Source organism: Rhinoderma darwinii, chromosome 4 (genome assembly GCF_050947455.1).
Source record: "Rhinoderma darwinii isolate aRhiDar2 chromosome 4, aRhiDar2.hap1, whole genome shotgun sequence".
Lineage (NCBI taxonomy): Eukaryota > Metazoa > Chordata > Amphibia > Anura > Rhinodermatidae > Rhinoderma > Rhinoderma darwinii.
In genome coordinates, this window is record NC_134690.1 from 242,659,772 (window position 1) to 242,683,991 (window position 24,220).

Below are 24,220 nucleotides of genomic sequence, written 5' to 3' on the forward strand. Positions count from 1 at the left end.
AACACACCCACTTGGACTTTTGCAAGCCTCATTTGCATAACTACAAAAATGGTCATAACTTGGCCAAAAATGCTCGTTTTTTAAAAATAAAAACGTTACTGTAATCTACATTGCAGCGCCGATCTGCTGCAATAGCAGATAGGGGTTGCAAAATCTGGTGACAGAGCCTCTTTAAAGAGGCTCTGTCACCACATTATAAGTTCCCTATCTCCTACATAAGGAGATGGGCGCTATAATGTAGGTGACATCAGTGCTTTTTATTTAATAAAACAATCTATTTTCACCACTTTATTATCGTTTTTAGATTTATGCTAATTAGTTGCTTAATGCCCAAGTGGGCGTGTTTTTACTTTAGACCAAGTGGGTGTTGTACAGGGGAGTGTATGACGCTGACCAATCAGCATCATGCACTCCTCTCCATTCATTTAGGCAGTGCATAGGGATCCTTTTAGATCGCTATGTGCTGTCTTATACTTACTCATTAACAATACTGAAGTGTTTAGACAGTGAATAGACATCCCACGGGATGTCTATTCACAATCTCTGCACTTCGTTACTCTGTCTGTGGTAGTTACAGCAGAGAACGCGTAATCTCGCGAGATTACGCGGTTACAACGAGATTACGCGTCCTCTGCTTTAACTACCACAGACAGAGTAACGAAGTGCAGAGATTGTGAATAGACATCCCATTTCTAAGGCTTTGGGACTCCAGGGAACCACATCACGCATGGCCCAAGTGAGCCAAGGAATCGGTCATTCTGTTATCAGATTTAACTTTTTGCAGGGTTTATTTCGATTTTTCAAGCTTATCATGTTATTGGCATGGAAGAGATTATAGTGTTTGTCTACTTTAGAAAACTTGTTTTCATATACCCTATTAGTGAATTCTGTTTATAGTAGGGCAGCCACTGTTCAGGATCCTCATCTCTTAGGCCTCATGCCCACTTTCGTTTTTTCCTTCAGGGTGCTAGCCGTTTTTGTGACGGCTAGCACCCTGACCCATTCATTTCAATGGGGCCATGCACACTTCAGTTGTTTTGACGGTCCCGTTGTTCCGTTCCGACAAAAGTAGAGCATGTCCTACTTTGATCTGAGATTCCGTGACCGGGGCCCATACAAGTTAATGGGTCTGTCAAAAAAACTGAAGGCACACGGAAGGCATCCGTGTGCCGTCCGTGTGTGATGGAGCCGTTGCCTAACAACGGCTGGGCGGGCAGAATTACACGTAGAGAGAGATATTGCACTGCACTAATCGGCAGCCCCATCCTCTCTATCCAGCACTGATAGAGAAAAGAGGTTGCTGAACAGTGCTGGATAGAGAGAAGGGGCAGCCCCATCTCTCTATCCAGCACTGATCGCCAGCCTCTTCTCTCTATCCAGCTCTGATCGCCAGCCTCTTCTCTCTATCAGTGCTGGATAGAGAGAAGAGGCTGGCGATCAGTGCTGGATAGAGAGAAGGGGCAGCCCTTTCGTACCCCGGCCATTGTCTTGGTGTCGCGTCCCTCTTTTGACATCCAGTCCGACCTCCCTGGATGACGCGGCAGTCAATGTGACCGCTGCAGACTGTGATTGGCTGCAGTGGTCACATGGGATGAAATGTTATCCCAGGAGGCCAGACTGGAGGAAGAAGCAGGGAGTTCTGGGTAAGTATAAACTTTTTTTGTTGCGGGTTTTTGGAGTAAACATCATAAATCTATATTGTGAGCGCCGCGCATGGTACTCACTGTCCAGGGTGCTGAAAGAGTTACTGCCGATCAGTGCAGCCCCTTCTCTCTATCCAGCACTGCTCGTAACTCTTTCAGCACCCTGGACAGTGACTACCGCTGGACAGTGAGTACCTCTCGGAAACAGAAACACGGAAGTGTACACGGAGTACACACGGGAACCACACTGACACAATCACGGACACACGGATCCGTGCAAAACGGTGATGGAAGTGTGCATGAGGCCTTAGAGTCTTAGAGTGAGGAGCAGTAACAAAGAGTGTCTCTCACTCTAGAAGATCTATGCTGTATTACACAGGCAATATGTGCAGAGAAATTGAACTCTTACCACCAGTTTTCCACAGAGATTACAGCTGATTGCTGAGGTTCACACTTTGCGATCTGCTTATTTTTAAGAGACCCTTCTAACAAGTAGGGATTCTCCAAAGCGGAAAACCCATTAAAAAAAGGTACATAATCAGGCAAACAAGAAATAGCAACCAACAAAGCAAAGTTAGGACATATTTGAGATCTGTATATTGTAGCTCCATGTCTCTCCCATTTTACACATAAACACAGAGATATTACGTCACAACTTTATTTTCTGTAAGAATCCATGAGAAGAAAACTGTGCTATGCTGCAGTGCATCTTGTTTTACTGCATTTTTCTCCCCTAGAAGCAATGAAAGTATAGTGCTCAATGAAGGTACCACATGGCAGCACAAAAAGTACCCACCGGTCTGTGCTGTCTGTGCCTTGGCATATGGGTCCACGCATGTGTCATTGCCATGTGTGTGAGGTCTAAGGTTTTGTCCACACGTAACGGATGTGCTGTGGAAAATTTCCGCAGCATTTCCGCATCAACTAGTAGACAATCCACATTTTTTTTTTTTTGCTGCATTTTTTCAAGGGCTGTGATATTTCTTCTTCCCGTGATGTCATTCCCACCTCCTGTTAGTAATTCTGCAACGTTTCCGTAGCAAATGATGTAGTACATTGTAGTTTGCTGCGGAATTGTTGTTCCTCATTGATTTCTATGGGGAAAAAACGCAGGAATCAATCCACTTTCCGCTGCAATAAAATCTTAGGTGAATTTCTGGATGGAATTTTTAAACAGTGTGTGGATGACATTTGTTAAATATCACACACTTTTCTGCTATTGTATTAGGCTGGATTCACACGAGCATGTCCGGTCCATAAAGTACGGAACGTATTTAGGCCGCAAGTCCCGGACCGAACACACTGCAGGGAGCCGGGCTGCTAGCATCATAGTTATGTACGACGCTAGGAGTCCCTGCCTCGCTGCGGCACAACTGTCCCGTACTGTAATCATGTTTTCAGTACGGGGCAGTAGTTCTACGGCGAGGCAGGGACTCCCAGTGTCATAGATAACTATGATGCTAGGAGCCCGGCTCCCTGCAGTGTGTTCAGTCCGGGACTTGCGGCCTAAATACGTTCCGTACTTTATGGACCGGACATGCTCGTGTGAATCCAGCCTAATACAATAGCAGAAAAGTGTGTGTTATTTAACAAATGTCATCCACACACTGTTTAAAAATTCCATCCAGAAATTCACCTAAGATTTTATTGCAGCGGAAAGTGGATTGATTCCTGCGTTTTTTCCCCATAGAAATGCCCTACAAAAATGTGAATAAAAAGTGATCAAAAAGTCGCATGTATCCAAAAATGGTACCTATAAAAACTATAGCTCGTCTCGCAAAAAACAAGCCCTCATACAGCTCCGTCTATGAAAAAATAAAAAAAGTTATGGTTCTCACAACATGGCGACAGAAAAAAGATATTATTTTTACAAAAGTAATTTTATTGAGCAAAAAGTTGTAAAACATAAAAAAGTTCTATAAATTAGGTATCGTCGGAATCGTACTGACCCTTAGAGTCCCATGATCCTGTCTCATGGGCCCCCTAAGCCTGCTACATCGTAGGCTTAGGGGTTGTGCAGTTCCTAAACATTGATGGCCTATCCACAGGATAGGCCATCAATAGCTGATGTGTCGCCCGGGACCCGCAAATCAGCTGTTTTGAAAGGACCGCAGCACTCGTACGAGAGCTGCTTCCCCTTCATTTCACTACTCGCTCACACTGTGAATCGCCGACACGGATTCACAGTGTGACCGGAATGAAGTGACAGGAATGAAGGGGAGCAGCTCTCGTATGAGTGCTGCGGCCCCTTCAAAACAGCTGATTGGCGGGTCCCGGGAGTCGGACCCCGCCAGTCAGGGCTAACCTTACCTTCCTCTTCGGCCACGGCGGGAGTTCAGTCGTCTCGATGCTGTGCATGGCGCATAGCGCTGTGACGTCATGCGCTGCGCACAGCGCTTGACGTCAGGACCTCCGCTGCGATCCGGAACCAGGAAGGTAAGTAAAGTATGTTACTATAGTAACAGGGGCCTGCGGCCCGAGTTACTATAGTAACTTTTTATTGATGTGCGGGGGGCTGTGGGCCCCCCTGGCTTCGGGGCCCGGTCGCAATTGCGACCGCTGCGACCCCTATAGCTACGCCAGTGGGGGAAACCATACAAAAACTACAAACCAGGATGAATCTTCACAGACATACAATAAAACAGGAGGTGGATACACCCGTTTAAAAAAACACTTCTCTGGACCAGATCACAGTTTGGCAGAGTTAAAGGTCCTAATTTTAAAGGGTCGTTTTAAAAACAACAGAGAAAGAAAAATTTGGGAATTCAAGCTGATGATAAAATTCCAGTCATTGACACAAGGCCTCAATCTAACACCAGGATTTATGAGCCACTACATGGACACCCGTCAGATCCCCCATCAGACTGACTCCAGATGCCTTAACTCCAAAGTCATCACCCCCATAACCTCCGTTTTATTGCCCCGGCTTATCTTAATGATGTATCACCTCATGTACTAATTGTCTTTGTGTAACATCTAAATGTTGTGCTTTTTTTCTAAGTCATTCATTTGTAAACTGCCTGAAGAAGGAGCCTCTGTGCTCTGAAAGCCGCATATAGAACGTTTATGGTTAGCCAATAAAGGTATCATACCTATTATACTTTTGTCTTTTTTGACACAAAAGTATTTAAAATTGCAAAAAAAACATTTTTTGTACATTTCTCCTCTACTTTGCTTTAATTCTTTTGAAACGCCTAAAGGGTTAAGAAACTTTCTAAATTATGTTTTGAATGCTTTGAGGGGTGCAGTTTCTAAAATGGGGTGACTTATGGGGGGTTTGTATTGTATAGACCTCTCAAAGCCACTTCACAACTGAACTGGTCCCTGTAAAAATGAGAAATTGCTGCTAAAGTTCTAAGCCTTGTAATATCCTAGAAAAATAAAAGGTTGTTAAAAAAAAACTATGCCAATCTAAAGTAGACATATGGGAAATGTGAAATAGTAACTATTTTGTGTGGTATTAATATCTGTTTTACAAGCAGATACATTTAAATTTATAAAAATGCTATTTTTTTTCGCTAAGTTTTGTTTTTTTTTACAATTAAATACTTAATGTATCTACCAAATGTTACCACCAACTTAAAGTCCAATGTGTCACGAGAAAACCATCCCAGAATCGCTTGGATATGTAAAAGCATTCCAAAGTTATTACCACATAAAGTGAAACATGTCAGATTTGAAAAATAAGGCTCTGTCAGGAAGGTCAAAAGTAGCGGCAGCGGGAAGGGGTTAAAGATCTTGACGGACGGCCAGGTCCCTTGAGCATCACTATATAAAAGGTCCAGGAAAGGCTATAGTGAGGCTACAGTGTCTAATGATTTTAGTTCCTTGAGCAGCTTCACTCAGATGCAGTTAAAAAAAAAATGTCAGGCTTAGGCCCCATGCACACGACAGCAAAAAACCTCAGTTTTTGCGGACCGCAATTGCGGTCCGCAAAAACGGAGCCATTCACTTTCATTGAACACTGACACCTTTCCGTAGCACTACGGAAGGGTGTCAGTGGCGTGGAAATGTTCCGGGAATTATGGAACATGTCCGTTCTTTCGCATTTTGCGGGCCGTGCTCCCATACTTTGTATGGGAGCACGGCCCGAAAATGCGGCTGTCAGTCAGCGGCCGGCCGTGCCCGCAATCGCGGGCCGTGATTGCGGGCACGGTCGTGTGCATGGGGCCTTAATGCAGGATTTACCTCAAACATAGTAGTTTAATTATATATCCAATGTGGCACATAGCATGCAGCTTTCGTGTTATAGTCACTGGAAGTCATTCTTGTCATCAATCTCCCCCTTCATGGTCTTAAAGAGGTTCAGCAGCGGCTGTGGTATGTAGTACAAGGTATTTTAGCAGGGAACATGTGGCGTTTTGTGTTAATCCCCATTGTCTACTAGGAAGGACTATTGTGACAGTATTGTCAGGGAGGAGGAGATGACAAATGGAGAGGGGGGGGAGCTGCAGTGGAAATTGTCTGAGTGGTTACCCATACCATTCAGATTTGCCTTTTACAAAAGCTCAGTAATCTCATAATGCATTTTCATGTTTGGTGGATTATTTTTTGCAATCCACATGTGAAATAGCACATTTTGTTCTCGAGACACTTTATGTGCATAGGGTTACAGCATTGTCACCTACGCTGTATGCATATGACAAACATATTGGAGAAAACAGAAGCTCTGTTATAAAATTGACATTAACTAGAAATTGTGTACAATAAGTTAGAATCCTCTTAGGGTAAGGCCACACAGTGCGTATATGTTGCGGTTTTAAACTGCAGCAAGTAGTTTTTCAATAGAAGTCAATGGTGGCATTTGTGTTACGGACAGACTGCTGCTATTATATTACAATGTGATTTTGTGCAGTTAACTGCATCTTCATAATGTCCGACCGCATGCAGTTACTGACCGCGCTGCCAAAGTTGTTGCTGAACGGCTTGTGTTTTTGCTAATGCAATGCCTTGTAATGAACAATATACAGGAGGCACCCAACAAACCTCAACACGGGTGAAAGCTATGCCCATCAATTATTTCCTTTAAAAACGCAACAGAACTGCAGCATTACAGAGACAAAAAACGCATGCAGTTGACCGCATGCGGTTTTGAAACACAATAAAACCGCGTCAATGACGCACCATGTGGCCTTACCCTTACACGGCCTGACAGGGGCAGTGTAAATGAGCGTCGATCAACAAGTCCGCTCCTTGATCAACGCTCAATTTCACAAGGAGCTATGTTTTGAGCGATTGTTACAATGATATCTCATCATCATACATAAAAACTTGATGTAAACAAAAGGACATTTTCTGATAATAGAATTCCTATATGACATTTTTTAGGCCCTGTTCACACAGAGTTTTTTGCAGGCAGAAAAATCTGCCTGTAATTTGTAAATCAGAACCAGAAGTGGAACATAACAGATCTGGCACAAACAGTTAAAAAACCTCTAGAATGTTTTTTTTTATATAAGATGAACATAGCTTAAACTAATTTATGGCAAGGTTAAAATGAGTTATCAATATCTGTGTGATGTCTATAATTATGTTAAATGTTTTCTTTCTTATTCCCTTTGTATTGCTGCACCTACAAAACTAATAATCTTTCCTGGCAGAAAAAGGGGAAATCTCATATTTGCTTAAAATAGCTCCCTCAAGAAGCAACTCCTGTCCATATGATCTATTAGGACATATGGACATTATAGTAAGGAGTCCCCCAATTGTGTCCGCCCCCCCCCCCCCCTATTAGCTAGGGCAGAGAGCCACTAAGAAAGGGCAGCTCCCACTCTGATGGTCACTTTAATGGGCATCATGTTATATGAGTGGCATGCCTGGCTGGAGAGATTTTTGTCCAGGTTGTCTTTCACCTATATTTTACACTATGATTTTATACATTCTTTCTAATAATTACTGTGTTTTCTTATTTTCAGATCACTAAAAAAGAGTCTGAGCTGCTGCACATTTCTTTAAAAATAGAGGACTTGGACAAGCACCTGTCAGCTGTTCAATCTAAGCATTCTCTGCAGCGGTCCCTACAGTCAGTCAAGTGGATGGAGATCTCAGACCTGGCAAGTTCCATGAAGAAACTCTCCCAATCATTGCCTGATCAACATCTTGACTAGCATTAATGCAATTTGTCTAACATTTTAAATTCAGGGTAATTTAATAATTCTTCTTGTCCAATAAACCTCAAACTTTTTATCACTTTTAAAAAAAATGTAAATGAATAATTCGTTATTAATTGCACATTGTAAGGGAATGTTCACACGCAAACTCAAAAACTTCTGAAAATACGGAGCTGTTTTTCGCGTTTTTCGCAGTGTTTTTTACTGTCATTTTTGGAGCTGTTTTCAATAGTCTATGAAAAATGGCTCCAAAAAGTCCCAAGAAGTGACCTGCTCTTCTTTTTCGCGGCCGTTTTTTTACGCGGCCGTTTTTGAAAAAGGCCCCGCAAAAAAACAGTCCGTCGGAACAGAACGCCGTTTTTCCCAATGCAATCAATGGGCAGATGTTTGGAGGCGTTCTGCTTCCGATTTTTCATCCATTTTCGGACGTTTACGGCCCGAAAAATGTCCGAAAATAGCCCGTGTGAACATACCCTTAAAGTGAAATACAACAGATATTTTACCGCTCAGACGGCACCGAAAACAAAGTCCAACGTGTAGTCAATCAGCATAATGTGTCCCAATCTTTCAGCAAATAGATAATCCAAGATCTAGTGTAGCTGAAGGTAGTTCTTCTGGTCCCTGTAGTTCCACAGAGTCGCTGCTAGCCTCCAAACATCAACAATCCTGGCAGCATATAAACCTATAACTCCAGTGTGGAAAGAAAACGGGATATATAGTGCAACACCCTTCGACACTGTACACTTCACTTTTGTTTTTATTCCATACTCACATGAAAAACACTGTTTCAAAGGTATATAAAGAACTCAAAAAATCAGTAATGCCTAAGCGGCACGCCAAACACTCTCACGAGAGTGCCGTCTGAGCTGTAAAATATCTGTATTTCATTGTTTAGGGTGTTTTTAGGATCCCACCCTATTATTATTAGTTGTACCTGCTCCAGTCCAATATTGTCTATTGTGAGTTATGGAGCCAGGGTACAAAAACTATTTCTATCACATTGTAAAAGTATTCACTGTTCCAGTATGGTTTCTACATTGTAGCACCTAGTGGCTGTTTCACTAAGGAACATATTTTCCCATGCTGGAAAAAATCTCGGACTCCACCCCTATCTCTGCACATAATATATGATAACAAAGCTCTGCAAAAGGTAGCCGAGGTATAGAAATACCAATAATTGAAAGTGTCAAATCATATCAATAAACTAAAGGGAAAGAAAGGGTTATATGTATATTTCCATTCTAGACCTTTCAATGCTGATTACTGTAGAGTATGTGATTATCGGAGTCTTTATTTTCACTATGTTGAAAGAGCCACTGAAAAGACTAGTAAATCTACTCTAAAATCAGCTACTCAAAAAAAATGAAAGGAACACTTAAGAATCACAATATAACGCCAAGTCAATTAAACTTCAGGTATATCTATCCAGTTAGGAACCATAAGCGATTGTGAATTAATTTCTCTTGATTTGGCGCAAATAAAAGTGACAACAGGTGCAATTCATCAGCAACAAAACCCCCCAAAATGGAATGGTTTTGCAGGTGGTGGACACAGACAATTCCTATCTCCTCATTCTTCCTGACTAATTCTTCTCTAATTTTGCATTCGAGAAGATGGGAATACCTGCTGGGAGACGCAGCAGGTATGGAGAGCATGGAGCAGATACTAGGACACGGGCCGTTATATGAGGAAAACCGGACATGGCCGTAGAAGGGCATCAACCCATCAGCAGGACCGATGTCTACTCCTTTGTGCAAGGAGGAACAGGTGGAGCGCTGCCAGAGGCCTACAAAATAAGCTTTAGTGGGCTACCGGTGTACATGTTTCTGACCAAACTGTCAGAAACAGACTCCATGAAGGTGGCATGGAGCACCACAGTACTACTTTATTGAGCTTACTGCCCTAAGACTGGTATCACACAGGCTGTTTTTGGTTACGTTTAAAACTGCAATGTGTGAATTCAGCCTAAATGGTCACATAAGGACATACAGTATATTCAAAGCAATTTAGGCTGGATTCACACGAGCACATTACGTCCGTAATGGACGGAACGTATTTCGGCCACTAATCCCGGACCGAACACAGTGCAGGGAGCCGGGCTCCTAGCATCATAGTTACGTACGATGCTAGGAGTCCCTGCCTCGCTGCAGGACAACTGTCTCGTACTGAAAACATGATTACAGTACAAGAGTTGTCCGGCAGCGAGGCACGGACTCCTAGCATTGTACATAACTATGATGCTAGGAGCCCGGCTCCCTGCAATGTGTTTGGTCCGGGATTAGTGGCCGAAATACGTTCCGTCCATTACGGACGTAACATGGTCGTGTGAATCCAGCCTTATAGTAAACTCTAGTAAATGGCCAAAGAGGGGCATAATGATCAGATGCATGTGTAGATTAGATAGATATTAGATTAATCTTGGGTGTGGTGATGAATGTTGTTTATCTTGAGTTTACGGAGATATTATCAGTCTTAATTGAATAATATGGACTTGTCCCGTTTGTTCCAATTGTCTAAGAGCTCATTCAGACGAGCGTATATCACGTCCTTGTGACGGCCGTTAAAACAACGGTCGTCACACGGACTCATGTATTTCAATGGGGCCGTTCACACGACCGTTGTTTCAACAGAGTGCGTTGAAGGATCCGTAAAAAATAGGACTTGTCCTATTTTTTTTGCGCTTCACGCATCCCTCCATAGACTCTAGTCTATGGGGGATGCATGATAACGTGTCCCGCACGGGTGCACCTCGGAGGTGAAAAACGGCAGTGTGAATGTAGCCTAAGGGTATCCGTTCTATATATCTGAATGTTTTCCTTTTTTTGCATCATGCACATGGATTTCTGCAAATCCAATTCAGATGAATGTGAACTGTCTCCAACAAATCTGCCGTGGGCGAATATACCTTATGTGTGATTCTCTGTAAATTACACAAGGTTTAATAGATAAGCAGCCACATAACCTTAGCTGATATTATGATCCAAAATCGATGCCTGCTTATGAATTGAATTCATCTCAATTATGGAATCATTCTGCGTTGCATTGTGTTACAATTGTCACAGGGAGTCACTTGTGTCCTTTCTGTAGTTGGAAGGGGCATTATTTATTAAAATGCATATTAATGATATTAGTATATGTGTGTAGGCAGATAGAGTAGCAAATGATTATAACGGAGAGGATTGGTTTCCATGGTTACCAGAATACAGATGCCTTTGCCTGGAAGTGCAGCAATCCTAATCCTCTGTACCTGTTTGTCAGACTGCATGATTTTCATCTCGTGTCCAAGAAGGGATTTTGCCTGCACAAGATACATACAAAAGATACTTGCAAGCGCTTTTTTTTTCTTTCTCTGCATTTCATTAGCAACTGATGCGCGAAACATGGACAGCACACATATGTCGTCCGTGTTTTTCATGCACCCATAGACTTCAATTGGCGACCTCGTCCGCAAAAACAGACCAATATAGGACATGCAGTGAGTTTCACGCAACGGACACTGGCTGGGTGAAAAATCATGCTTGTCTGAATGGCCCTAGCACAGAACACGCTCGTCTGAATGAGCCGTAAGACTTAATCTCAGCTTTCCCAAGCAAACGTCATAATATTTGCGCTTTAACCAACAGTCACACATTGAAATCTTCAAGCTGGCGGATTTCTTTTGTGTATCATATTTGTCCAGGGTTGTAATTTTATGTGCGGCCAAATAAACGTATTCAAAGAATCCATTTTTATGAGAACCCAGAAGGCGCCGGTTCTCATCCAACACCTATTTTCATGTAGCAAAAATGAAATGTAATAGTAAGATGCTTCTTTTTCAGAACAGCTTTGGACTCCCCACTACCACATAAATGAATGCTTGTCCAGAATATCATGGCTTCTGTTTGGATCTTCACAATTCTCAATGGCACTTTTATGTTTTTTACATACTGCAGTATTTATCTTTATTGTTCGTATTCATTCCACTGCTGTGTACCATTCGACTTTATTAGGACAGTTGTTCAATAATCTTGGTCTGCTTTTATTCCCAAAATTAAGAACAATTTGTCAATTACTAAGTTTCTTTTATGCACCATGAAATCTTGGTATACCTGTAGTGCTACAGAAACCACAGATAGCAAATTGTAAAATCACTATCAGATGTACAAATTGCCAAACTCATCTCTGTTCTATCCATAGGTTTAATGACAAACTCCTCTGTGTTTCATCAGAAAATACATTGACAAACTTATCTCTGTTCCATATGTAGGTATATTGCCAAACTTATGTCTGTTCCATACATAGGTATATTGCTAAACTTATCTCTGTTCCATACGTAGGTATGTTGCCAAACTTATCTCTGTTCCATACGTAGGTATATTGCCAAACTTATCTCTGTTCCATATGTAGGTATATTGCCAAACTTATGTCTGTTCCATACGTAGGTATATTGCTAAACTTATCTCTGTTCCATACGTAGGTATATTGCCAAACTTATCTCTGTTCCATATGTAGGTATATTGCCAAACTTATCTCTGTTCCATATGTATGTATATTGCCAAACTTATCTCTGTTTCATATGTAAGTATATTTCCAAACTGATCTCAGTTCCATATGTAGGTATATTGACAAAATTATCTCTGTTCCATATGTAGGTATATTGGCAAACTTATCTCTGTTCTATCCGTAAGTACGTTGACAAACTCAGACCTGCTCCCCCTGTAGCTTCAGTCTGATTATTTGTACTTCAAGCCGCATGTTTGGGCTGATCCTGACAAGGATCATTGTCACCCATGGTGTTCTTAAAAAATCTAATTCTGATGTCAGAACCTGATGTATGTACAGAGGTTGGTGGCATAGGCGCTGCTCATGTCTCTGCAGAAGACGTCTGCCACAGATCACTTTCCTGGGAACTTCCTTCTCCTGTGCCAACCTCTGACATGTAGTGTTTAAAAAGAGATTCTTCACCAGGTGCATTATTATACAGTTGTATGCCCCCAGCTGCTGCAGAACATCATAATCCACACCTCAGCTGCTGCATACTTTCTTTTTTAAAAAGAATGACAGTGTTTTATATCAATCAACAAATGGTGGACAGGAATCTTTGATCTCTTAAGGAATAATGTAGTCCCGGACCCTATAGTAAATGATCAAGAATATTAGGAGTGATCTAGTTCTATGACCTGCATAAATGCGCTCGTTTTGCGGTCTCATGCTTTTTTATGGTCACAGAATTGAAATATTGCTACTGTAATAGACCTTGCTCTTCTCAAATGGTATATGAAATGTCATTGTTGGAGAGATTATTATAAATAATATGGTATGTTGTAGGATATTTTATTAAGATATGTTAATGATAATATCCTGACACCTTTGTATATACCTGTTGCCATCTTGTGGATAGTCATATGTTGAGGGGTGTATTTGCCCTCAGGTCTCCAGAGGGTTAATCCCCCACATGTCCAGTGAGCACTCTTTACAGGAGGTGTGCTTCATGAAGTGATGTCAGGGGAGAGAGGTGGAGTAGACCCAGTCAGGAGTGGGAGGGGGAGACATTCACAGATCCCTGCCTAGTACTGAGATACAATAGCAAGTCTCAGCCCTGGTTTCTATGTGCGCTTCCTCACACACGACTGGAGGCACACACAAATCCAGCATGGAAAACAAGCGACAGCCAGGTCAGTCAGTGTCATTCCTGTTATGTATGTGCCATCCCTGATTGTCTGACACCTGGCATGTGTGGCATTAATAATGTGTGCCCACACTTCTCGCTACAATACACACAATGACTGGTGGCGCTATCTAGTCACACCTTTACTGCAACACATTTCACAGTTTAATGTGCCAGCTACCTCTAACTGATTATTATGGTAAAATGTTTCTAGGCTGTTAGTAAATGAAGTTCACACTGGAGTAAATGATATAAAGTGTGACAGCTCCCTAAAGACCTTTATAGAGATACATGTCATTTATATAGAATACAGTATACATTATATCTATCCATTATTTACTACATCTATCTCCATACAAAATCTATCTATCTATCTCATATCTATCTATCTATCTATCTATCTATCTATCTATCTATCTATCTATCTATCTATCTATCTATCTATCTATCTATCTATCAATCATCTATCCCATTATCTATCTATCTATCAATCATCTATCCCATTATCTATCTATCTATCTATCTATCTATCTATCTATCTATCTATCTATCTATCTATCTATCTATCTATCTATCTATCTAATATCTATCTATCTAATATCTATCTATCTAATATCTATCTATCTAATATCTATCTATCTATCTATCTATCTATCTATCTATCTATCTATCTATCTATCTATCTATCTATCTATCTATCATCTATCCCATTATCTATCTATCTATCTATCTATCTATCTATCTATCTATCTATCTATCTATCTATCTATCTATCTATCTATCTATCTATCTATCTATCTCATATCTATCTCATATCTATCTATCTATCTATCTATCTATCTCATATCTATCTATCTATCATCTATCCCATTATCTATCTATCTATCTATCTATCTATCTATCTATCTATCTATCTATCTAATATCTATCTATCTATCTATCATCTCATATCTATCTATCTATCTATCATCTCATATCTATCTATCTATCTATCTATCTATCTATCTATCTATCTATCTATCTATCTATCTATCTATCTATCTATCTATCTATCTATCTATCTAATATCTATCTATCTATCTATCTATCTATCTATCTATATCTCATATCTATCTATCTATCTATCTATCTATCTATCTATCTATCTATCTATCTATCTATCTATCTATCTATCTATCTATCTATCTATCTAATATCTATCTATCTATCTATCTATCTATCTATCTATCTATCTATCTATCTATCTATCTCATATCTATCTATCTATCTATCTATCTATCTATCTATCTATCTATCTATCTATCTCATATCTATCTATCTATCTCATATCTATCTATCTATCTATCTATCTATCTATCTATCTATCTATCTATCTATCTATCTATCTATCTATCTATCTATCTATCTATCTATCTATCATCATTCATCTATCCAATCCATCAAACCGATTTAATTATATCTACCTATTTATATATTTCTTTTGGGATTCAATAGAATTTAAACATAATAGCAACTGTTTGTATCCTTGTTTCTGCATGCCAAAGAACCCGTGTATCCTACCAGCTGTTGCTCCATGAGATACTGACATTGTTTCCAGGCATATAGAAGACCTGAGTTGTTTGTATTTGAGCTTTTGTCACTGGAGAGAATATCAGGAATGATAGTAGTTTACAGAATTACTTAGATTTTTGTTCATTTGGCCAGTGGATAGGACGTATGTGTGAGTGGCAGTATATATTATCTGATTACCTCTAGTCCCTGATTTTGTAGGTCACAGAACTGCCTAAATATGCAAAATAAAATTGATGTGGGGCAATATCTTCAGTGCACTATTAATTGCAACTCACAAATCGCAGTCAATGTTGGGGGAAAACACAATAGTTTTCCAGCAGGGATTCCATTTTTTACCGGAATACGCACAAAATCTTCTCTATAAATCGTATATGCACTTCCGATTCTTGTAGGAAAAACATTTAGAAAAGGGTGTCCTTTCTTAAATAGATAGCAGCTCCGTTCTTGATAGATCACAAATGGTCAATAAGTTATAGGCCCTAGGCTGGTTTCACACACAGTGTAAATGGGGTTTTTAAAATTCCACCCAGATGTATTATACTGTAAATTGCAGTGTATTTTCAGTACAGAATCCACACTGAAAATCTGCAGCAATTGCACATTGTGTGAATTTACTCTTAGGCCCGTTTACATGGCAGTATTTGGAATCAGTATTTGTAAGCCAAATCCAGGAGTGGGTCCAAAACACGGAAGAGGTACAAATCTTTCCATTATACTTTTTTACGATTATGTTCCACTTCTGGTTTTGGCTTATAATTACTAATGCAAAATACTGACCCAAATACTGTCATGTGAAAGTGGGCTTAGGCTGATTCTGGAGTCAGTCTCATTATATAAAGCCAGGTCCTATAGCATGCTGCAGATTATAGCAATGAAGGGCACAGTCTAAATATTTATATTCCTTGTACCATATGTGTCACCTGGATGGATTTTTGAATTCTCCGCATTATAGGACTGATTCAGATCCAGGCTAAAAAAACTATAAGCAGTTTTGCTACCATTATTGTTCCAATCCATCTAACATATAGAAATAAAGCAACTTTTTAACCAATCTTAATGTAAAAATATCCCACCATTTTCTGTATACAGCTCCTATGCAGATCTGTGTGTCTCCATGGTTACAGACTTTAAAAAAAACCTGATCCTGCAGTCTTGTGTATGTCTCTCTAATCTTCTCCCTCTTCTTGCTAAGCTAAAAACGGTTGTGAAGGAAGTAACAAATGACTGAAGGCTAAGACTACAGACAGGGTTTGTTTGTAGTCTGTAACCATGGAGATACAGTACATAGGACTGTATAGGAGCTGTAGATACGCGACAGAACGATACTTGTAATTAAAACTATTTGCAAAGTTCATTCATTTAAATTCTTACGATTTATAAGAGTAATACTCCACATGGTTTATATAAAAATGGGTGCCAAAGTGCACTTATCGATTAACCTAGCAGAAGGGATGTAAAGAAAGGTGGGTCTCAGTATGTTTACACATAATTGGTCAGTTGCTTACATAAAGCATGAGGAATCTCAGTAAAACTGCTTGAACATTATAACACATAGTAACTGACATTATAACATAGTTTCCAAGGACATTGTGCATTATGGATTGTCCAGCTCAACAGCAAAAAGTCTTGGAGAACCAAGTAGCACATTAGTTCCTAGCTTGAAATTATTACTGATCATATAGTATGTATGTTCCTGTGCCAGAGGGTGGTCCCCCACTCCAGCGGTTCTGAAGGACTCAACCCTGGATTAAATGATTCATTTTAATGGTGACATGTAATGCTACGTTACTCCTGCAGGGAAATGTGTACATGACCACAGCATCTTCCTGCAATGACAGCTGAGCTGTTGGAGGTTACCCATGTCAGACACCTTACAATCATCTCATCTGTGGGATAGCTGCAATATGAGAAGGTTGTCCTGATGAGTCAACCCCTTTAATTTTCTGTGCCCTGTTCTTTTTAGAAAGAGACGTAAGATCCTCTTCTTTTCCTGCTGCAGTCGGTATATATACTTTATATCTGTATTTACTGTACAGACTCTGACATTTAGGACAACTTTGCCTTTGTTAAAGGGTAACTAAACGTTCAACAAACTTCTCTGACATGTCATAGTAACATGTCAGAAGTTTTGATTGGTGGGGGTCTGAGCACTGAGACCTCCACCAATTGCTAAAAGGAAGTGGCAGAAGCGCTCGTGTGAGAGCTGAGACGCTTAGTTTCTCTTTGGCTTTTTCCGGAAAGCCAATGTAGCGGTGTACGGACTCATAGACTTTCTATTGAGCCTGTACACCACTACATCAATTTCCGGAAAAAGTTGAACAGAAACGAAGTGGCTCACCGCTCACACAAGCACTTCTACCGCTTCGTTTTAGCGATGAGTGGGGGTCTCAGTGCTCGGACTCGCACCAATCAAAACTTCTCACATGTCACTATGACATGTCAGAAGTTTGTTGAATGTTTAGTTACCCATTAAAAGCAGAACTTATAGTGATTAATGCAACTAAGGCATAATCGGCACTGTTCACACTGACTGAGCAGTAGGATTTACTTGGTAATTACGTATATGGCACATTCACAGCTTAAGGGACCTTTTGGACATGAAGATAAAATTATAAAAATGAGCAAATGAGCAGTGATCGCCGATTTAGCGAGTCATTTACATCAGAAAGACGTGCATTTATATGTAACAATATTTGTATGTATTTTTGTTAATTCGATAACATCAATAACTCAATGCCTGTTTACTTGAGGGAATGTATCGCCGGCAAACCAGAATTTGTAATACCTACCGGCTTGTAAATATTAGCAGAAATGTTGGGTATAGAACTTGGGAAACTAATAATGAGAATTAAATCTAACAAGAATAAAAAGAAGATATTCTTTAAATTATTAAACAAAGAAATTGCATTCCCATAGATGATCTGATTAGAGACAGATGACAACTATGGCAGTTCTGCTAAAGCTGCAGCCTCCTTATATTCCTAACTACGTATATAATTATCATTGCACTCTGACATCGGCTATAATACTGTACTGCCTACATAAATGGCAGGTAAAATGAATACTGTGTTGTGATTATATGCACGTCTTCTTGTTTCTTTACAAAAAATGTTAATACTTGTCCAAACGCCTCTTGCTACAGATTTAGTGATCAGGCCTGGTTGGAGCTAGTCCAAAATACCGTGGTTATGGACAACCAAAACTAAAGGCAGGTCCTCAACTGACGTCTTATCTAAAGCCTAACACCGTGAGGATAATGTTGTTGATATTAATCACTACTTAGATCCAAAATGAGGCCAAAAGTCTATCTATGCTTATAGAGGTCCCTATCTAGAAGAGTTTGACAACTGCAAAATGACTGAATATCCCTTGGAGCTGAATGACGTTTATTCTAAAGCAAGGATGAGAAGGAAGTCACATCATTTCAATCAGGCCGCAACCTTAGGGTACAGTATGTTCAAACTGAGTTATTTGCGGCGTTTTTTGCGGAAAAAAACGCCCAAAATCGCCTTCCATTTTCCCATACACACTCGCGGGAAAAAGAAGCGACATGCCCTTTCTTCTGGCGTTTCCGTCTCTGACCTCCCATTGACATCAATGGAAGGCAGAGAAAGCGTTTTACGCTGAATTTTTTGCCTACGGTCCTCCATGGCCAAGACCGAAAAATGCAGTGCGCGGCAAACCGCGTGCAGACAAGTCAAAATTCCTGACGGAATTTTGAGGCAGATTTTTATGCCTGCAAAAAACTTAGTGTGAACAGGTTAAAGATGATTTCTCTTGATAATAAAAAGAATACCTGTAAAAAAAAAACCTTGTGAGAGGAGTAGTTCAGAGAGGACAAGCACCTTATCTAATGTAATCCTCCTGGCGATCAGCTGATTGTGGGGGTCTGGCAGCTGAGACGCCTGAAAGTCAGCTATTGTCACCCACAAAGCTACAGGTGTCTGCACATTTCCCCAACAGAGAGCAGAGGTGATACACAGTTTCCACCCAAGTAAATACATAACCATGTAATACTTGGTAGCGCTGCTAGGGGATCACTCCTAAGATAAGGGAGTTCTCTATATGAAGGTCATATGCCTCTTCAATGGAAACATTTAATCAGCCAACTTAAAGAGGCTCTGTCACCAGATTCTCAAATCCCTATCTCCTATTGCATGTGATCGGCGCTGCAATGTAGAGAACAGTAACGTTGTTTTTCTTTTTTAAAACGTTCATTTTTGGCCAAGTTATGAGCTATTTTATATATATGCAAATGAGCTTTGAAATGGACAACTGGGCGTGTTTTTTTTTGTATGTCCAACTGGGCGTGTATTGTGTTTTTAACTGGGCGTGTTTACTTGTTTTACTAACTGGGCGTTGTGAATAGAAGTGTATGATGCTGACGAATCAGTGACCAATCAGCATCATGCACTCCTCTCCATTCATTTACACAGCACATAGTGTTCTTACTAGAACGATGTGCAGCCACATACACAAGTGTCCTGATAATGAATACACATGACCTCCAGCCTGGACGTCATGTGTAGTCAGAATCCTGACACTTCTGAATCTTTTCTGTGAGATTACAGCAAGCCACGCGTAATCTCGCGAGATTACGAGGTAAACGAGATTTCGTTTCCCATTGCTGGAAATCTACTGGGGGGTTGACTACGCTATTGCGTCCGGCAAAATGACGGGTCCGGTGCACAACAGAGGCAAATGGAAACCATGGGCACCGGATCCGTCACCATTGAAATCAATGGTGATGGAAACGGAAACCGCTCGTTTCCATTTGTGTCAGTTTGTGTCTGTTCATGGTCCCGTTCTGACGGAAACCTCCACCGGAACGTCAGAAAGGGACCCCAACGCAGATGTGAACGAGGCTTAACTTGCATGCTGGGTTTTTGGATTCTGCCTTGAAGGCCGGAATCTATGCAAGTCTCTTTGACATTTGACATTGTTCCAATCAAGGTTTTTCTATGCTTTGAAACAATCAGTGTGGCTATTGTGTGTAAGCAGAGATGGGGCTGTATAGAGGAGGGGAAGGGATGTTTATAGTTGGAGGGGATTATCATAAGCACAGAGCAGATGTTGGGGCACTAATGACTATGCATCCTGTCTCGAGTCTTGGCCCAGTAAGTAGATTACCTGCTGCATTAAACATCAACTGGTGATTGGTTGAAATATGTAAGCCCATATTCTTAAAAAAATTCCCATCAGTGTGAATGTACCCTTAGAGTGTATTCACATGTTGTGGTCATATTGCATTTTTTGCTGCGATTTTCATATATGGCCGCAACACGTGAACATACCCTTACGAAGCACACTTACCCTTATCATCGAGACATGTCAGATCATGTTCACTAAAGGTCTGTGAGTTGGGACCACCTCACTATCAATCTTTAGAATAAAGAGGCTGCTGTGCTTAGTGTCCCTGTAACTTCAGTTGATTTCCCTAGTAAATTAATGTATCACTAAATAAAGTTGTTGATTCAAAAATCTCCATACACAGGGAATTGTGGGCCTTATAGTTCCTGGGTTCCTAGATAAGTTAATGTGGTCCTGTGCAGTGGTCTCTGAGATCCACAACCTCCGCACCCATGATTTATACCTTGAATCTCATGGTGCACGAGGAAACAACATGAAATATGAATCTAAGGCAGAAGTCGTTAACCTGTGGCTCTCCAGCTGTTTTGCGGAACTGCAATTCCAGCCTTCACCAGTCAGGGCATGATGGGAGTTGTAGTTCATGAAGAACCACAAATTGGAGACCACTAATCTAAGGAAACACATTTGAAATTTAATTACTCACATAACACAAGTTCCATGATGGAATGGGCATGTACGAATTTTCAAAGGAATGATAACCATGTAGGCATGTTTTCAGTGGCGGATTAAGTAAACCATGGGCCCTGGGCTGTTCCACAAGCTTGGGCCCCCTTCTCCACCACCGCCCTGCCACGTCATGTCTATATTAAACACCACCTTTCTGTGTGAGCATTGACAAATGAGTGCTACAATTCCCCTTGTCAAAGGGCTGTGTACCAACATACTGACAGTCTCCAACCATCGCTGACTATATCACACTGAGTAGGGACACATCCTCCTGACAATGGGAATGGTAACACACATTTGTCTATTAGTCCTGGGTACACAAAGACTTTATGTGGAATACAAGGATTTCCGATAACTGACATGTCAGGAGAGGTGACATATAAATGCAATGACTCACAGGAGATGTCTTCACTGATGGGTTGGTCGTTCTCTTTTCTTCTCCATCTGACACAGACCGTTAAGGCGACTTCTCCTGATGACTGCAGAGTTTCCTGATGAGAAATCTTTTCCCCTTGATTCTGTAGCCATTTTCAGCGTCTATAGCAACATAAAAATTCAGAAATAAACACCATAAATTGTCTTATACCCCAGACCCCTAAGCAAATTAAGACCCAGGCCCATACATTAACTCAAACCAATAAATTCAGTCCCCAAGAGGTAACTAAACTTTTAAAAAACATTTGGCGTGTCATAGTGAGAGTGATATGTCAGAAGTTTTGATTGATGGGGGTCCCAGCATTGAGACCACCACCGATCACTAAAACAAAGCAGCAGGGGTGCTCGGGTGAGCGCTGTTCCACTTAATTTCTGACTGTCTTTTCTTGGCGCGGTGTACGGACTCATAGACTTTCTATTGTGCCCATACACCGCATGCTCGGCTATCAGAGGAAAGACGATCAGAAACAAAGTGACAAAGCACTCACCTGAGCGCTTCTGCCACTTTGTTTCAGCGATTGGTGGGTTCTCAGTGCCCGGACCCCCACCGATTAGAACATTTGACATGTCACTATGACATGTAATTTTTTTTTTAAAAGTTTCGTTAGTTACCCTTTAAGCAGTCAGACACCCCTCCCCAGTGTATCTGACTGACTGCTGAGTGCCTTATGGGAGGGTCTAAGTGTCTGACACTTAGGGCGGATTTACACGAGCGTGTGCGTTTTACGCACGCAAAAAATGCGGCGTTTTGCGTGCGCAAAAGGCGCTTAACAGCTCCGTGTGTCCTCACCATATGATGCGCGGCTGCGTGCCTTTCGCGCAGCCGCCATCATTATGACACTCTGTTTGTATGTTTGTAGCACCTGGTGCTTTTCTGTTTGCAATCATAGTTATACTGCTGTTGAGCAAATCACGCACGTCCCACGGAGGTGCCTCCGTGTGGCATGCGTGATTTTCACGCACCCATTGACTTCAATGGGTGCGTGATGCGCAAAAAACGCAGAAATATAGGACATGTCGTCAGTTTTACGCAGCGGACTCACGCTGCGCAAAAATCACTGACGGTCTGCACTGCCCCATATACTTACATAGGTCCGTGAGACGCGCGTGAAAAGCACGCGCGTTGCACGGACATATTACACGTTCGTGTAAATCCGCCCTTATGGCTCTTGGGGGGGGAAGGAGTTATTCCCCTATAGAACCCTGAACAGTCAATCAAACGCTCTGACCCCCCCCCCCCCTGCAGTATAATAACTACTGAGGGCTCCATGGGGGAGATTATACTGCAGGGGGGGGGGGGGGGGGGGTTCTGAGCATCTGACTTACTGCAGAGGGCTCTATGGGTGGGAAATTATTTTGCACACAAAAAATGTGAGATTAAACACCCTATATACAATTCACACTAACACCGCACACTATATATTCAAACCACACACACTATATAGACTTACATTATAGACACTATAAACACAGCACACACTATATACACAGTACACACTATATACACAGCACACACTATATACACAGCACACACTATATACACTATATACACAGCACACACTATATACACAGCACACACTATATAGACTTACATTATGACACACACACACATAAACACACACACACTACATAGACTTACATTATAGACACTATATACACAGCACACACTATATAGACTTACATTAACTAACACACACACTTATTTACTTACTTACTTACTTACTTACTTACCAGTCTCTTCCTCTGCGGTGCTTGTCTCTGGCAGCCTCCAGGACCTTAATCATGTGACTGTGACGTCACCACAGGTCCTTCACCCTCTAGTTTCAGTTTTGCCGTTATCAGGCAGCTGCTGGAGGTTTAGACAGGAGGGACAGTGCACAGCAGCACAGAGGAGCAGACTGTCAGGGAGACTCCAGCACCTGCCAATCACAATCTCTGACAGTCTGCTCTCTACAGCTGATGTGCTGTGCCCCTGTTCCCTGGCCGCAATTGACTCCCCCTGCACATTCCCCCCGCCTCTTCATCAGCACGTGGGACCGATGATCACTAGAATGCGGCCGGCAGCAGCAGCCCTGGAGAGTTTTGTTTCACTTGTGTGCGGTGTGGGAAGCTATGGGCCCCCTGCAAGCCTTGGGCCCCGGGCGACCGCCCGAAATGCCCATATGGGGGTCCGCCACTGCACTGCACTGTTTTGTGTTAAAAAAAAAAGGGGCCTGTTTTCTTTGTTAGGGTCTATTAGCCAAAGAGACAATATTGTCTCACTTACAGTATATTGACAATAGCCTTGTATGAGGGATAGAAAAGCACATGCATTGCAAGGGTCCCAGACCAATGGGAACCTATCCATGATGGGAACAAACTTTGCATAAATTACTAATAATCCCCCCATACGAATCTTTGGTGAAACGCGCGTCAGGTCAGCAGCGGTGGTGCTCTGGCTTGGTCCCTTCTTGGCGTGGGTAGTATGTTCTTAGCTGTTGGTATATGTTTTTGTTTGTTCTACCAAGACTTCATGTATTTACTATTCCATCCATATTCACACTGCTGACTTCCTCACTACTCCCACGTCATCATACAAAGGGCCTTGACACTATTGTTTATACCCAGATCCCCAACCGTGTTCTTCTTTTTCCGCTTGTTATGTGAATGCTCTGTGTTTGTATTTTTTATCTATTTATGTATATTTTATATGTCATGAAATAAAAATTGGTTGTTATATTTGTAGCTACGGTCGTGGTTTTTTTCACATAGGATTTATAAATTAATAATACAAGCGAATATAAGAAACTTTGTAATATATCTCAATAGAGAAAAAGTCCTCTTTCTCCACTTATCAGACCCCGACCCCTTAAACTAACCGTTTACTCAGTCTGCACCTACTGATTTTTCCATCTTCTCAAAACAAGATGGACTATCAGCTCACTGAAGGATGAGATTACAGCTGCCCATAAAAGTCTATGGAGTGGGGAGGGTACAGGAGCAGAGGGAGAGAGATG

The 24,220-nt window shown here is 41.3% G+C and overlaps 2 protein-coding genes across 2 annotated transcripts in view; both read left to right on the forward strand.

Annotated features, from left to right (window-relative positions):
* The window catches only part of LOC142761062 (uncharacterized), a 50,667-nt gene extending 41,572 nt beyond the window's left edge, over nt 1-9,095 (forward strand). Inside the window, exon 10 of the mRNA XM_075864254.1 lies at nt 7,559-9,095. Within this exon, the coding sequence (XP_075720369.1) occupies nt 7,559-7,750 (192 nt within the window). The 3' untranslated portion in view covers nt 7,751-9,095. The remainder of the gene's footprint in view (nt 1-7,558) is intronic.
* Nucleotides 9,096-13,218: 4,123 nt separating this feature from the next.
* The window catches only part of LOC142760513 (tumor protein D52-like), a 63,669-nt gene continuing 52,667 nt past the window's right edge, over nt 13,219-24,220 (forward strand). Inside the window, exon 1 of the mRNA XM_075863711.1 lies at nt 13,219-13,407. Within this exon, the coding sequence (XP_075719826.1) occupies nt 13,341-13,407 (67 nt within the window). The 5' untranslated portion in view covers nt 13,219-13,340. The remainder of the gene's footprint in view (nt 13,408-24,220) is intronic.